The 15,925-nt window shown below is 38.9% G+C and overlaps 1 protein-coding gene across 2 annotated transcripts in view; it reads left to right on the forward strand.

The window, feature by feature from the left end:
- EPM2A (EPM2A glucan phosphatase, laforin) overlaps nt 1-15,925 on the forward strand; it is a 199,398-nt gene that overhangs the window by 181,099 nt on the left and 2,374 nt on the right. Inside the window, exon 4 of one of the 2 annotated variants that reach the window (XM_079146877.1) lies at nt 11,917-11,966. The exons of the other annotated variant lie outside the window; for it this stretch is intronic. Within the exon in view, the coding sequence (XP_079003003.1) occupies nt 11,917-11,951 (35 nt within the window). The 3' untranslated portion in view covers nt 11,952-11,966. Of the gene's footprint in view, nt 1-11,916; nt 11,967-15,925 lie in introns of those variants that run through there. 2 annotated transcript variants of the gene reach the window in all.

A 15,925-nucleotide genomic window follows, 5' to 3' on the forward strand; every position in this document is an offset into this window, starting at 1 on the left:
TCATAGAAAAAGATACCCATAGACTAAAGGTGAAAGGATGGGGAAAAACATACCATGCGCATGGACTCAGCAAAAAAGCTGGAGTATCCATCCTCATTTCCGATAGTGTGGACTTCAAGCCAAAGTTAGTCAGAAGGGATAAAGAAGGTCATTTCATACTGCTTAAGGGAAGCATAAATCAGCAAGATATAACAATCATAAACATCTATGCCCCAAACAGTGGCTCATCCATGTATGTCAAACAAATCCTTCTCAATTTCAGAAACCAAATAGACCATAACACAATAATACTAGGTGATTTTAACACGCCTCTCTCACCACTGGACAGATCTTCCAGACAAAAATTGAACAAAGAAACCATAGATCTCAATAACACAATCAATAATTTAGACTTAACGGACATTTATAGAATATACCATCCAACCAAGAGCGAATATACTTTCTTCTCAGCAGCACATGGATCCTTCTCTAAAATAGACCATATATTATGCCACAAAGCTAATGTTAGCAAATACAAGAAGATAGAGACACTAGCATGTATTCTATCAGATCATAATGGATTGAAGTTAGAAATAAATGAAAGAGTAAAACACAGAAACTATTCCAACATCTGGAGATTAAACAATATGCTGTTATATGATGAATGGATAACAGAAGATATTAGGAAGGAAATTAAAAAATTCTTAGAGGTAAATGAGAACAAAGAAACATCATATCAAAATCTCTGGGACACTATGAAAGCAGTACTTAGAGGGAAATTTATTTCATGGAGCGCATTTAATAAAAGAAGTAAAACTCAACAAATAAACGACCTAACGCTACAGCTCAAAGCCCTAGAAAAAGAAGAACAGACCAACACCAAAAGTAGTAGAAGACAGGAAATAGTTAAACTCAGAGCTGAAATCAATGAAATTGAAACAAAAGAAACAATACAAAAAATTGACAAAATAAATAGTTGGTTCTTCGAAAAAATAAACAAAATTGATAAACCTTTAGCCACACTAACAAAGAGAAGACGAGAGAAAACCCAAATCACTAAAATTCGGAATGAACAAGGAAATATCATAACAGACAGGATTGAAATACAAAACATAATTAGAAGCTATTTTGAAAATCTATACTCCAACAAAATAGAAAATTTCGAAGACATCAACAGGTTTCTAGAGACATATGAATTGCCTAAACTGAACGAGGAGGACATAAACAATTTAAATAGACCAATTTCAAGTACTGAAATAGAAGAAGTCATCAAAAGCCTTCCAACAAAGAAAAGTCCGGGACCAGATGGGTTCTCAGCCGAGTTCTACAAAACCTTTAAAGAAGAGCTCATTCCAATACTTCTCAAAGTATTCCATAAAAGAGAAGAGGAGGGAACCCTCCCAAACTCATTCTATGAAGCCAATATCACACTGATACCTAAACCAGACAGAGACTCATCAAGGAAAGAAAATTTCAGACCAATATCCTTAATGAACATCGACGCAAAAATTCTCAACAAAATTTTAGCAAATCGCATACAAAAACATATTAAAAAGATAGTGCACCATGATCAAGTGGGCTTCATCCCAGGTATGCAAGGTTGGTTCAACATCAGGAAATCAATAAACGTAATTCACCATATTAATAGACTTAAAGTCAAGAATCACATGATTATTTCAATAGATGCAGAAAAAGCATTTGATAAAATACAGCACCCCTTCATGCTCAAAACACTAGAAAAAATAGGGATAGTGGGAACATTCCTTAACATTGTAAAGGCCATTTATGCTAAGCCCATGGCTAATATCATTCTAAATGGTGAAAAACTGAAAGCATTCCCCCTAAAAACTGGAACAAGGCAGGGATGCCCTCTTTCACCACTTCTATTCAACATCGTTCTTGAGACTCTGGCCAGAGCAATTAGACAAACCAAAGAAATTAAAGGGATACGAATTGGAAAAGAAGAACTCAAACTATCCCTGTTCGCTGATGACATGATTATATATTTAGAGGAACCTGGAAATTCCACCAGAAAACTCTTAGAACTCATAAGTGAATTCAGTAAAGTAGCAGGTTACAAGATCAATGCCCATAAATCCAACGCATTTTTATACATAAGTGATGAATCTTCGGAAAGAGAAATTAGGAAAACTACCCCATTCACTATAGCCTCGAAAAAAATAAAATACTTGGGAATCAATCTCACAAAAGAGGTGAAAGACCTCTACAATGAGAACTATAGAACACTAAAGAAAGAAATTAAAGAACACCTTAGAAGATGGAAAGATCTTCCATGTTCTTGGATAGGAAGAATTAATATTGTCAAAATGGCCATACTACCTAAAGTGCTATACAAATTCAATGCAATTCCAATTAAAATCCCAATGACGTACCTTACAGAAATAGAGCAAGCAATCATGAAATTCATCTGGAAGAATAAGAAACCCAGAATAGCTAAAGCAATCCTTAGCAGGAAGAGTGAAACAGGGGGTATTGCAATACCAGATCTTCAACTCTACTACAAAGCAATAGTAACAAAAACGGCATGGTATTGGTACCAAAATAGAAAGGTAGATCAATGGTACAGAATAGAGGACACGGACACAAACCCAAATAAATACAATTTTCTCATACTAGACAAAGGTGCCAAAAATATGCAATGGAGAAAAGATAGCCTCTTCAACAAATGGTGCTGGGAGAATTGGAAATCCATCTGCAACAGAATGAAACTAAACCCATATCTCTCACCATGCACGAAACTAAACTCAAAATGGATTAAGGACCTCGGAATCAGACCAGAGACCCTGCATCTTATAGAAGAAAAAGTAGGTCCAAATCTTCACCTTGTTGGTCTAGGATCAGACTTCCTTAACAGGACTCCCATAGCACAAGAAATAAAAGCTAGAATCAACCACTGGGATAGATTCAAACTAAATAGCTTTCTCTCAGCAAAGGAAACTATCAGCAATGCGAAGAAAGAGCCTACAGAGTGGGAGAATATCTTTGCCAATCATACTTCAGATAGAGCGCTAATCTCCAGAATCTATAAAGAACTCAAAAAACTCTACACGAAGAATACAAATAACCCAATCAACAAATGGGCTAAGGAAATGAATAGACACTTCACAGAAGAAGATCTACAGGCAATCAACAAACATATGGAAAAATGTTCAACATCTCTAGTAATAAGAGAAATGCAAATCAAAACTACCCTAAGATTCCATCTCACCCCAATTAGAATGGCGATTATCAAGAATACGAGCAACAACAGGTGTTGGCGAGGATGTGGGGAGAAAGGTACACTCTTACATTGCTGGTGGGGCTGCAAATTAGTGCAGCCACTCTGGAAAGCAGTGTGGAGATTCCTTAGAAAACTCGGAATGGACCCTCCATTTGACCCAGCTATCCCACTCCTTGGCCTATACCCAAAGGACTTAAAATCAGCATACTACAGAGACACAGCCACATCAATGTTCATAGCTGCTCAATTCACAATAGCCAGACTGTGGAACCAACCTAGATACCCTTCAATTGATGAGTGGATAAAGAAACTGTGGTATATATATACAATGGAATATTACTCAGCCATAAAGAATGATAAAATTATGGCATTTGCAGGCAAATGGATGAAATTGGAGAATATCATGCTAAGTGAGATAAGCCAATCTCAAAAAGCCAAGGGACGAATGATATCGCTAATAAGTGGAGGATGACACATAATGGGGGGGAGGGAAGGGTTAGTGTTAGGGTTAGAGTTAGGGTTAGGAAGGGGGGCAAGTATGGAGGAAGGAAGGACTGTATAGAGGGTAAAGAGGGGTGGGAGGGGTGGGGGGAAGGGAAAAAATAACAGAATGAATCAAACAACATTACTCTATGTAAATTTATGATTACACAAATGGTATGCCTTTTTGCCATGTACAAATAGAGAAACAACATGTATCCCATTTGTTTACAATAGAAAAAATAAATAAAAAAAAAAATTAAAAAAAAAAAAAAAAAAGAAAAAGGAGTGTCCTTTGCCTCCATTCTGTTTATATCTTTTTGCATCCTTTAAATCTCATAAAGTTAATCTAGCAATGAAAACTTCTGAGCAGTGCAAATGCAAAAAACAAAAACAACCACAAACAAACAAAAATCCCCCAAACCCAAAGATGAAATCAAGCAAACAAATCAACAAAAATTAAAGCAAAATGTCAGTGACTAAAGAATCCAAAGTAAGATTTAATAGTGCAAAGAGGTCTAGGGAAGAACCCTGATTTAAATTACTCACAAAGTGGCATCATATGAAGATGATCTGAATGGCTTTGTGAAAAGTGCTTTGTTTACTGGCTCTTTGGGGCTTGTAGTAAGAGCTCAGCCTCAGCAGTGGGCTTTGTTATTTCAGCATTTTCATGTACTTCTTTTCTCTGCATAAGCTTCAAGATGTCCTTTAATTGCCCATCCCGAAGGACATTTTAGATGTATCTGAAGATAACTTTGAGTTATTCTCAGTCGAAGACATGTGGCTATTTACCCATCCCTGAAATCTACGTGTCTGTTGGGAGGTGCATGCCTGACTTCCTTGTAAGGAGGTGATCTGTCTTTCCAGTTGTATTAGAAGTGGAAGTTCTCAAAGGAAGAATGGAAGCACCCCAGGTGAATTTGGTTAGCAGAGACAAAAGATAGTCTTGAGAGTTTTAGCAGTTCTTCACGTTTGTAAAGTGGTCTAAACTTTTAACTAGTCCTTGTTAAGATAGACTTTTGACTTTCTGACTCAGTGTTTTTCTTTCAACTGTTTTATAGTCGTAGTTTCATAATATTTCCCACTAGTTGCAAATTGGTCCCCGATTCCTTTGAAATGACTGTCTTTTATTCAAGGAAACCATAAGCTTTATTTACTTCTATCTTTGCATATAAAAAGCTGTTTTCAAAGAAAACAAAGGTATTTAGTGAAAAAAATAATCCAAAATGGTCTATATTCCTTGAAAATATGTATTTTACTATATAATTTCCTATAACTTTCGAAGTACAGAAACCAACCTGCATTCTGTATAGTCTAGTTAATTTTTGTGCTTACGAATGTTCTCTAATACAACACAATTAAAGATTATCATGTTAATTTGTATAGTCCCTATCTCTGGAGCATCCCCAGTACTTAGTGGCCATCATCACAATTATACCCTTAATTCTACCTCATTTATCCATTTCCAATGTCTAATTAATACTGATGATATGACAGATACTGTGCCAGTGCTGCTAAAACAAAGAAAAAAAATTTGTGGATCCTTGACTCACTTTGACACCTTTAATTGGGAGACATGGAGGCGTTTGTTGACAGGTCAAATATTTATAAAATCTTTAATTTTTAAAAATGTTAATAGCATAGGTTGTTTGATACTAGACAACTTTGGCTTGCTAAATAAAAAGATTCCAAATTATTTTCATTTATTGGAATGGCTTACCATTAATGACTGATTCTGAACAAGAATTAATAATAATTACACATATATTCCTAAACAGAGTTAAAATGTTATTTTCAGTTCTCCATGAAATTATTTGCTTAGTTTCTCCATTACAAGGCATTTGTTCACATCTTTAAAATCAGAAAAAAATCACAAGTGTGCATATATGTATGTGCATGTGTGCATGTTAATGAGTGTTATATCCTCACAAACAGTCTGCCAATTCTGCCAGTTATGGGCCAAGATTTATATTTGGCTTTGAATTACTTATTTTTATTTTGTAATGGATCTAAAAATAAGAACAGATTTAGTGTATTTGTAGTTATTCTATTTTAACATATTCTTTTAAATGGAAATAGAAAATAATTTCTATCATATCCACCTGCCCTCTAAATTATCAAACATTTCAAGGATTTTGGAACTCTAGATTTATCATGCTCCTATTTTTTAATCTTAATTTTTACATTTTTAAAACTTTGAGGTATTTATGAAAGAAATTCAAAATAGCTTAAATGTTTAGATGGTAAGAGATCTTAAAAAAGGATGTTTATATATCATCTTTTTATAGTTCTTCTCATATGTCAACCCTGTTTTATACATCCTTATTATCAAAATGATAAACTTCCCTAAGGAACAAAATGTAATCTTTACTTATCCTCCATTCAGATAAAATTTGAACATAGAATTGGAGATTCGTCTTCTGGTTCAGAACTGAAAATGTGTAACTAAGATCTTTTAAGATTTGTAACTGATGCTCCTTGACTTAGGTAAACCCATTGCAAGGTGAGAATATCATTAAGTAGCAAATTGTTTCCCGCACTTAACTACCGAGTGCCACAGATGAACAACACAGCACGTGACTGCAGCCTTCTGCAGTTCTCCAGCATCTTGAGAGTGTGGCACTACCTATCACCAGCCTGGGAAAAGATCAAAATTCAAAATTGGGAGCGTAGTTTCTACTGAGTGTGTATTGCTCTCCCACCACGGTAAAGGAGAGAGCCACAAGTTGAACCAGCCTATGTCAGGCGTCATCTGTGCCTCCTTCTCACATACAGATGAGAATCTCTGGTGCTGTGAAAGAAAACTCCTGGGGGTTATGGGGTTAGTCATTCACGCCAGGTGAAAGGGGAGGGTAAATCAAAACCATATCCTTCTACACCAGGTATGGGGCCTTCCTGACCCTCAGGGCTTGAAGTAAATTTGTCCTGATCGCAGCTCCCCTGCCTGAGAATTCAGAGCGTCTCTTGGTGTCAGTAATGTCCTATGGATTTTTCCTTGTGGTTTCCTTTGGACTATTTCCAACTAGCATTTTGAAATTAAGTGTGTTAGTATAAAATCTGAGGTGCAGAAAGGCCAACAGATTGGAGGATGATTGCCATTGAAGAGGCAGTATTTACTCCCAGTTCCTAAGAGGAGGGGGTGTCCACATCCTGGGGAAGCACCAAAGCCAATCAGGAGGTTTGGGAAACCTGTTAAGAGGCTTTGCTGAGGTTTCTGAGGGAAGGGGCAGGCAAGGCAGGTAATAGGTTTGGGGCTGACTATTCTGAATGATTTCAGTGGGTTCTGGGGCATGGTGGCTGTCCCTTGCTGTCTAGTACCTGGCTCTGGGATGCTTAGCGGTAGGTGGACAGTGGCTCAGGGTGTGAGCCTGATTGAGGAGGCGGTTATGGATCTGGACTGTAGACCTGGGATTTGGATTTGGAAAGCACACCCATTAACGGGCCTGTTCTTTACTACCTCTAGGGACTGATTAGCTCTAGGAAGTACAGTCCTAGTGTCAGCAAGACCCGAGGTCAAAACATCAGAGTACAGAAAACAAAACAGCATGCTTAATGCAACCAGGTCTGACTTCTTGTCTTTTTCATCCCCTTAGAGACCTGGACCAAAAATGTAGCCTCTTCATCAGTTTTCACAAATGTTCCAATCACTCTGAGAATTCCGTGAAGTATTTTAGAAAGCTACCAGGTGATATAAAGCAATCGTGGGCATTCTCTCTTTTTCTGTCTTTCTCTAGCATCTTCCTTCCTCTTAGGGCAATAAACACATTCTCCTCCTTGCCTCTGGCTGGGCAAATTCTTATAATTAAGCCTGCCTAGGTTTTAGCTTCTACTGCAACCAGGGATTCCAATAATTTTTTGAGTATTAGCGGATGTCTCCTCTCCTTGACAACTGCTGCCATCAGCCGCAAATCAAATAGAAATTCCTTATTTATTATATATACACATAGGCTGATAAGATGCCTGCCTGGAGGAGAGCCAAAGGTAGCAAAAGCAAAAGCAAAGTTTCAAATTAACCACAAAGTGAAAGCAAAGATGGAGACCATGGCAGGCCTGCATCCCGAGTGACAGCTTCAGTACCAGCATCGATAAACACACCGTATTGCTCCCTGAGGCTGAACGTGCTCAGTGAGTTCCCACCGAAGGAATTTATTGCGCATCCTTGTGTTATCACAATGCACTGAGTGCGTTGTCATTTGGAAGAGAGGGGACCAAGAAAGTTTTACCAACCAGCATGGATAGGGCTCCTGTGTGTAGGAAACCCTGACTGGGCCTCTGGTGACTGAGCTGTCCCTGTAACTCTATACTTCATATAGAAGTGTATGTCCTGGATCAAGGACTCTTGGGTATAGGGAATAAAAGCTGCAGGATGTATTTGCTGTGTTCCCTTGGGCCTTTCTAAGGTTGTCACTTTATCGATAGTATGGGAACAATGTCTGCTTTATGAGTTACTTCAAAGATTGCATTTAAAAATGTTTAGCTTCATGTTTAGTTTTGTATGTGGTTACCATTTACTATTTAATTCTTTGCAAGTGCAATTATAACCCCAATTTCAGCATAACAAACACTTTTATTTGTTCCAAACTAATTAGATGGCACAACACTTGTTAACAACATTCAGACATTCTAAAAAAAAAATAAGAAATCAGACAACTTATGTTTTAAATATATGTTGGCCTGTGTTATTTTGTCAACTACAAAGTTTTTAAACTGAACTGGGAGGGTATTCAAGTCATGGGGTATGAGAAAATCCTCCTGATTGGACCAGTGCGGCTGATTATGACTCTTTTCCTACCCTCTGGCAAGTGGTTCTCCAAGAAACCTGAGAGAGAGAGAGAGAGAGAGAGAGAGAGAGAGAGAGAGAGAGAGAGAGGGGAGATAAAGAGCTCTTAATGAAGAGTGGCTGGAGAGCTCTCTGATTTGCATTCAGTGAATTCAGGAATCTACTTGCTCAGAATTCTTGATTTCCGTAGCTACTTCCCTTTTATTTGCAAGTTATTATTCAGCATATTTTAAGTTCCCACAGTGCATGGGCACAAAGCAAGTAAAGAGAAGCCTCTCTAGGACTTTCAGGTCCTTTTATTTCCCCTTCAGTTTAAGGGATTGAACCCAGATATATGCCCAGTCCTTTATTTACATTTATTTTTTATTTTGAGACAGGGCCTCACTGGGTTGATAAGGCTGGCCTAGAACTTGAGATTCTCCTGAGTTGCTGGAATCACAGGTGTGCACCACTGTACCTAGCCTTCTAGGTTCACCTTTTCACCCAAAGGTTGTGATTACCCAGAAATATAACGTTATAATAAAAAAAGGAGCTAATGGAATACTTCTAGTCCTTTTTTTTTTTTTATAAAAAGTAGTCATATTTAAAGAGTAAAATTATCAGTGTATTTGTGAGTGATCACTGCAGCTGGTATGTGGAACAGGCAGAGGACTAAATAGCCATCATAACTTATGTTATGTTGGTTTTGCAAAACCACACTTTGCAAAAAGACAGTGACTAGACCATGTGTAAAAATGGAACTTTGGGACCAGGCATGGTGGTGCAGGCCTATAAACCCAGCAGCTCAGGTCAGGAGGCTAAGGCAGGAGGATTGTGAGTTCCAAGCCCAGCCTCAGCAACTTAGGGAGGTCCTAAGCAACTTTGAGAGACCGTTTCTCAAAATAAAAAAAATAGAAAGGGCTGGGGATGTGGCTCAGTGGTCAAGTGCCCCTGGATTCAATCCCTTAAAAAAAAAAAAAGAACTTTGGTCCACAACCTTTGTCCCAGAAAATAAACCCACTCTCTATAGTAAATGCTGGAAAGCAGGAAGCAAGCCTGCAGTAAGCCAGTCTTACAGGAAGTAAGACTGCTATCTCTAATAACAATTCATTGCCCCCAAAGGGCCAGGGATTTATTAAGAACTGACAGATTCCTTTATTTCTTTTTTCTAGTTCAACTTAATGTCAACCAGAGAAAGCCACATAGGTACTAATCTCCTGGATGCCCAGTTTCTGGCTAGCTCTCTGACAGGTTAACTTCTTTGTACCAACAGCCTCTGATCATTGCATGACAGAAGCCTTCTGTTTCTTCCACTATGAAGCTTTCTCACCCTTTCATCTGCCTTTGAATCTCTGCTCAAACAGAAATAATGGTGGCCAACTTTCTAATGAAACGGACTCAGAATAAATAGGCTTCCCTTTCTTCATTTGATTACTTTATTTCCATGGTTCCAGGAAGGACAGGGGGGGCTGAGTGTGGGTGATGCTGTCCAGATCCTTCCCCATGGCCACGGAAGAACTCAAGACCTGTGAGGCTGGGCAGTGGTGTGCTTTGGAAGTGGACAGCCCAGGGTTTGTGTGTCAGTAAGTGAACGCGCAGACCTGGGTGGGGAAGAGGGCAACCAACGTTCTAGTATGAACAAGGAACTGAGAGTCTGGATGCTAAGATGGTAAAACCAAACAGTACAACTGTTCTGGAAGACCCTGTGAGGGTGGTGTTGGGAGCTGACAACTTGCAAAAAAGAACCACAACGTACAAACTGAGCAATGCTTTCTATAGTTCATTGTCCTGCTGTGAAATTTCCAAACATTACTGACTTTAGCAATTTTATGACAATATTTTTCTAGCTTTTAAACAGCTTTTGACATAGCCTTGAAATTCATTTAAAAGGATTTACCCCCTACCTTAAATACATCAAAGCAGAGCTTTAGGCAGAATGACACAGGGAGTTTCATTCCTATGAAAGCCAATTTGATAAAGGTAAAATTCACAAAGCAGAAGATACTAAAAGCTTCAGTGGAAGTAGCAAAACCCAAAGGAAGCTACTGAGAGCAGAGTATTTTCACTCCATTTAACCTCCCAACAATAATTGTAGGCATGACACAATTGTGATTAAGACCTTCTAACTGCAGAATAGATCTTCTTTCCCTCACTGATCTTCAGCACTAATTGAGCTCAGTTTCTCCATCTCTCATTTACTTTATTGTATATTATCTTGTTTGTGTATTATTAGCTGCAAAAGTCAATGCTGCAAAGCTGGTGTCTTCTCCACCAACCCAGCTTCCTGGAAGCTTGAAGATCCTGCTCACCCACCTAGAGCAGTGGTTCTCAACCACAGCAGCTCATTAGAATATTCTGGGAAACTTTAAAAAATACTCATCATCAGATGCCACCTCCAACCAATTAAATAATAACCTCTTAGTTGTATTTTAAAAAATAACTCCCCAGGTGATTGTAATGTGCACAGAGTGTTTTTTTTTAAAAATAACCCTCCTAGAAGCAAGATTTTCTTGACAAGTAAGTGTCACCTTGAGTTGTATTCACTTTGTTTGAGGGTTGTCAAAATTTAATGAAGCAAATTTTACCTTGTCCATTTTAAAGTGATGGTAACATAGCTATTGAAGTTGGCTGACTCTCAAGAGATTTGCTGGTTTTGTCAATGCTTTGTGTGCCTGGATGCCAGGGTTGAGGGGGTCACATGACTTGGAGTAATGGAACAACAGAAGGCAGATTTGTCTATTCATTCCTTGTTGGTTAAATTTTCAATTTGGAGACCATAAATTACCTGGGAAGGAGGAAAAGACATAAAGAGCAATCACAGGTAAAGTTGGTTGTGTGAAATGGCCCATATATTGAAACAGTGTCACATGCCTGTTCTACTAATGCAGTCTTCTTTCAATACTGCCAGTGACCATAGAAAGGAGCCAGGACATAGAGGTGAGATGGCACTTTTGCATTGATGACAAATCAGAGGAAGCTTTAGTTAACTTGGTTTGGTGACATGGATATTGCACTTTTGATGCTTTCCAATCTCGGAGCTGGATGCAGAAATATCACCAAGTAACTTTTCGTAGAGGGGTGTAGTTTCCTAGAGTTCGTGAGATCACAAAAAAGGTCCAACTCTTTCAGAAGGGAGGAAATCGGAACTGCCCGAGTAGCCTGTTAAAAAGCCGTGGGAACTGGGCAGTCAGGGAGGAGAGCAAGCTTGCCTCTCCTTCAAGTCAGGGAACAGATCTTCTGCAGCAGCCGAGAGGTCTGGTTCCCGAACTTAGGTTGACTGGATCTTTCCTTGCACAGATACATCTGGCAATGGCATTTGAGATCTCCTGAGAGGAGTACAACTAAGAACCAGGCTTATTTTCCAGATTGACTTCAATTTTTTTTCTTTCTCTGTGTGTAAATGACTGCTTTCGGTTATTTCTTGATTTCCTTGTAAAATGGGCATCGTTTCCTTTAGCATTTGAGGGATCCAAACCGTTCTCATGTTGTTGAACTTCTTGTTGCTTTAGGAGAGAACATCTACTCTCACCCTCCCTCAAGGTAAGTACCTTCAGGTGCTGTTTTGTGCTTGATCCCTGTCAGAGCTGGGGAAGTGCCCTGGCAGCCCCGATTGTGCCCTTTGAACTTGCCCTTCCATGATGACCACTCACGCAAGAGCACTAAGATCATCTGTGAATAAAATCGCTCCAGTATTACCACTACTTTCATCAGACAGCAGATTCTCAGTTGCATTTGTTAGTGGAGTAAGGAGTGTTGGTTAGCAAAATCATAAAGAATATTGTAGTTTTTTAAATTAATAAATCCAGCAACTCCTCTCAGCAAATGCTTTTGGAACTGTGTTCATGCGTATATGCTTTTGAGTGTTCAGCAAATGACTCATACGGGTTCAGGTGCCGTAAAGAGAGCTGCAGAGATAGCCTCTCCTGAATCAAGGTTTAGAGGGAAAGAGATAAGCCAAAAGTGCGCTTGCAAATAGCATAAATTTAAAAGAGAGAAAGCATTGTGAAGATCACACTGTGAGCCGGGCGCAGTGAGGTAGCACATGTCTGTAATCCCAATGGCTCGGGAGGCTGAGGCAGGGGGATCGGAAGTTCAAAGTCAGCCTTTGTGACTTAATGAGTCCCTAAGCTCAGAGTCCCTAAGCAACATAGTGAGATCCCCTGTCTCAAAATGAAAAATAAAAAAAAAAGGACTGGGGATGTGGCTCAGTGGTTAAGCACCGCTGGGTTCAGTCCCTGGTACCAAAAAAGAAAAGACACAATGGGTGACATGACAGAAAGTGACTGGTGATGGGGGTTGGGCAGGGAATCACTAGTAAGGGTATTTGAAGTTGCCTTATTGAGGAGGGTCATTTGAGCCTTCACCTCAACTCTGAGCTAGATTCAGTCATGCAGAGCCTGGGGGGTTAGCCTGTTACCATACAACAAAGATAAAATTTTAACTTTCCCCCAAACAGGAATAAGCTGATGTGTATGAGATATTGAAAGAAGTCCCTGATACCCAGGGCGTAGGGTGCAGATATGGGAGTCAAGACATGGGTCGGGTCAGATGGCATAGGGATTTGTGGTTATGGTAATGCACTCATTTTCCAAGTGAAATGAGAAGGCATTGTAGGACCTAAAAAGGGGAGTGGCGTATGAGCTGCATTTTATGAAAATCACCTTGAGTACCTTATGGATATCAGAGAGTAGTGGGGCAAAACTGGACACTCTAAGATGGGTGAGCATGCTATTGCCAAGGTCTATATGGGAGAGACAATGATGGCTAAGATGGTGGTTGCAGCAGAGATGAAAGGAAATGAAGAAGTGGTACAGTCAGTAGGACTTAATGATGGATCAGAAGCAGCGGGGAGGGACAAGAGAAACCTATGATGACTCCCATTGCCATTTACAAGACAGGGAAGAATAAGGGATGAACAAGTATTTTTGTGTTATGTTTTGTTGGGTAAAATTTTGAGGAATCATTAGTTGTATTAGACCTGTTAAGTTTGAGAAGTCAGTTAGATATGTCCATGGTGATCATAAATAAACAATTAAATGTACTGTGTAAGTCTAGTACCTAAGAAGAAAACTTGGGTTGAAAATATACATCTGAGAGCCACCAGGAAAAAAAATTATATTTAAAATAAAGGAACTGGTTGAGATTTTTCTAAAGGAGGAGAATGTGGGAAGAGAACCTGGAATGGGTGCTTACAGAGGAAGAGCAACCAGCTATGAAGCCTTTGAAGGGTGGCCAACCAAGAGCTCGATGTCATCTCATGGAAAGACACCAGCCAGATAGGAGTGGGTTTGAAACAAAACAAAATGGAAAACCTTTCCATATTTTGTAGTGAAGAATAAAGAAAAGAACAATTAACTAGAGAGGGATTATAGGTGTGGGACCAAGGGAAGATTTATTTATTGGTTGATTGATTGATTAATTGATTGATTTCCAGTGGAGCTATCAGAACCAGTTTGTGGTCTGATGAAGTGAACTGGGTGAAGTTAGTGTCAGCAGCAAAATTCCGAGGCTTGGTTTTAAAATCTTCCCTGCCACCTCCTTCCAGCAGGATTAATTATTCCCTTGTCTCTGGTCCCATAGGGTTTGCTAAATAATATTTATACCATTTTATTATGGTTAATTATGTAAATCTCTGTCTCCCAAGTGGATTATAAACTCCTTAGGAGAGTAGATATTCTTTATTGATTGTCAGCTATGTCAAGTTCTTTATTGAGTACATTATAGGTGTGATCCCAGTTACTCTTCACAACAGCCATAATCTTTATTTTATAGATAAGGGAATTTAGTCTCAAAGAGGCTGAATAACTGGCACAGTAATGTGGTTGGTGAGTCAGAGGCAGGGTGAAGACCCTGCCTCCAACCTGCTAGCTTTCCCTGGCTGCACTTCTTTTGCAATGGCTTCTTTGGCTATTCATCCCCAGTGCCTAGTTAGCGCAGTTCAATAACAGGCACATACTAACCTGGAATTCAATAATGGTGAATGAAGTAAAACAATGCTACAGTAATAAACCTTAATAGCTAGCAATTCAATTACTCTCTCATTCTCCCGTGTTTGATTATATATTTAATTTGTTGATCTAGGAGGAATATCCCAGATTGTCCCAACCCATCTGTTCCCTCCATTGGAATCCCAGTGCCCCTCTTGAAACAGGGGTGTCTGTGCTGGAGGTCAGTGGGCTGATTTCATCAGCTACTGTAGCTCCAGGTCAGAACTGGCCGGGAAGGAAGAGGACCTGCTGGAATTGGAGAAACTTTGGTTAAATAAGCAAAGGTGGTTTGCTGCAATTACATAACCACCAAAGTCAAAGATGCCAATTTGCTTGTTTTTTTAACTTCAAGGTGATTATTTCTTGTGTGGTGGATTTATTCGCAGAATTTTTTTTACCAAATTTATCACATAACAATGATAACCTTCTGCAATTTGTAAAATAAGAGATCTAGACGCTTTAGTACTTAGCTCTGTCATCAAATACACTTAAACCTTTTTATTCTATGTAAATTTAATGTAGAAAATTTTCTGCAGTTAAAGAAAGTTGCTGATCTTGGAGCCACATTTTTGCTATAAATGAATGAAACTAAATTCAGTCAACTGTACTCAGTTATGCTGTTTTCTAGTAGATCTGAGGTTGGCTGATCTGAACAGATTTTACAGGTACTGACCCTGCTGTATCAATGCAGTTCAGTGCTGACCAATTACCTGCTCTGTATTGCCAAAATTTTGTATGTACTCTAGAAACACTAAGAATCATTATGCCAAAGAATTCTCATGTAATTGGGACCTTGGAATGTTCACAGATAGTTAAAACATGGTAAAGGAAATATTCAGTTAAGTACTAATCATTTATTCAAAAGATCTATACTAATTACCCATCTTATGCCCTGAAAGTGTGCTAAGTAAGAACTACGGGAAATTCAACTAAAAAGCAAAGTTCTGCCCACATAACCTCATAGTCCAGAGGAGGAGACAGGCAAACTAAAAATGACTAACTTACAACATAGAAAGTGCCTCACTATAGATTGGAACTGGTTGCTCTGAGGACATATGAATGAAGATTTTAAGCCTCCTAAAAGACCCCCCAAGAAGATCATTTGGAAGAGGGCAGGATTGAGTTGATTTAGAAGGATGAGCAATTGTTAGTTAAAGAAGCAGGTGGGATGGAAAGAGCACTCCTGGAAGAAAGAAAAATATTTTCAAAGATAAAGTTGTGAGAAAGGAGAGCATCCTCGAGAAGCCAATTATGGCCCAATATGGCTGTAGCCTGGTGCAGTCTGCTGTCGAGAAGAGAAAGGTAAAGCAGGAGATCAGCATGCCCAAGATTGTAAGAACCTGTCTGTTTTGCTAAGAAGAATGGATATTATCCTAAAGTCAATATAAAAACCACGAAAACACTTTCAGCAGGTTTGCAGTCTAGAAAGAATAGTTCAAAAGAAATATGGAACACTGACTTGAGAATGGATAAAGACAG

Source organism: Sciurus vulgaris, assembly GCF_902686455.1.
Source record: "Sciurus vulgaris genome assembly, chromosome: 7".
Lineage (NCBI taxonomy): Eukaryota > Metazoa > Chordata > Mammalia > Rodentia > Sciuridae > Sciurus > Sciurus vulgaris.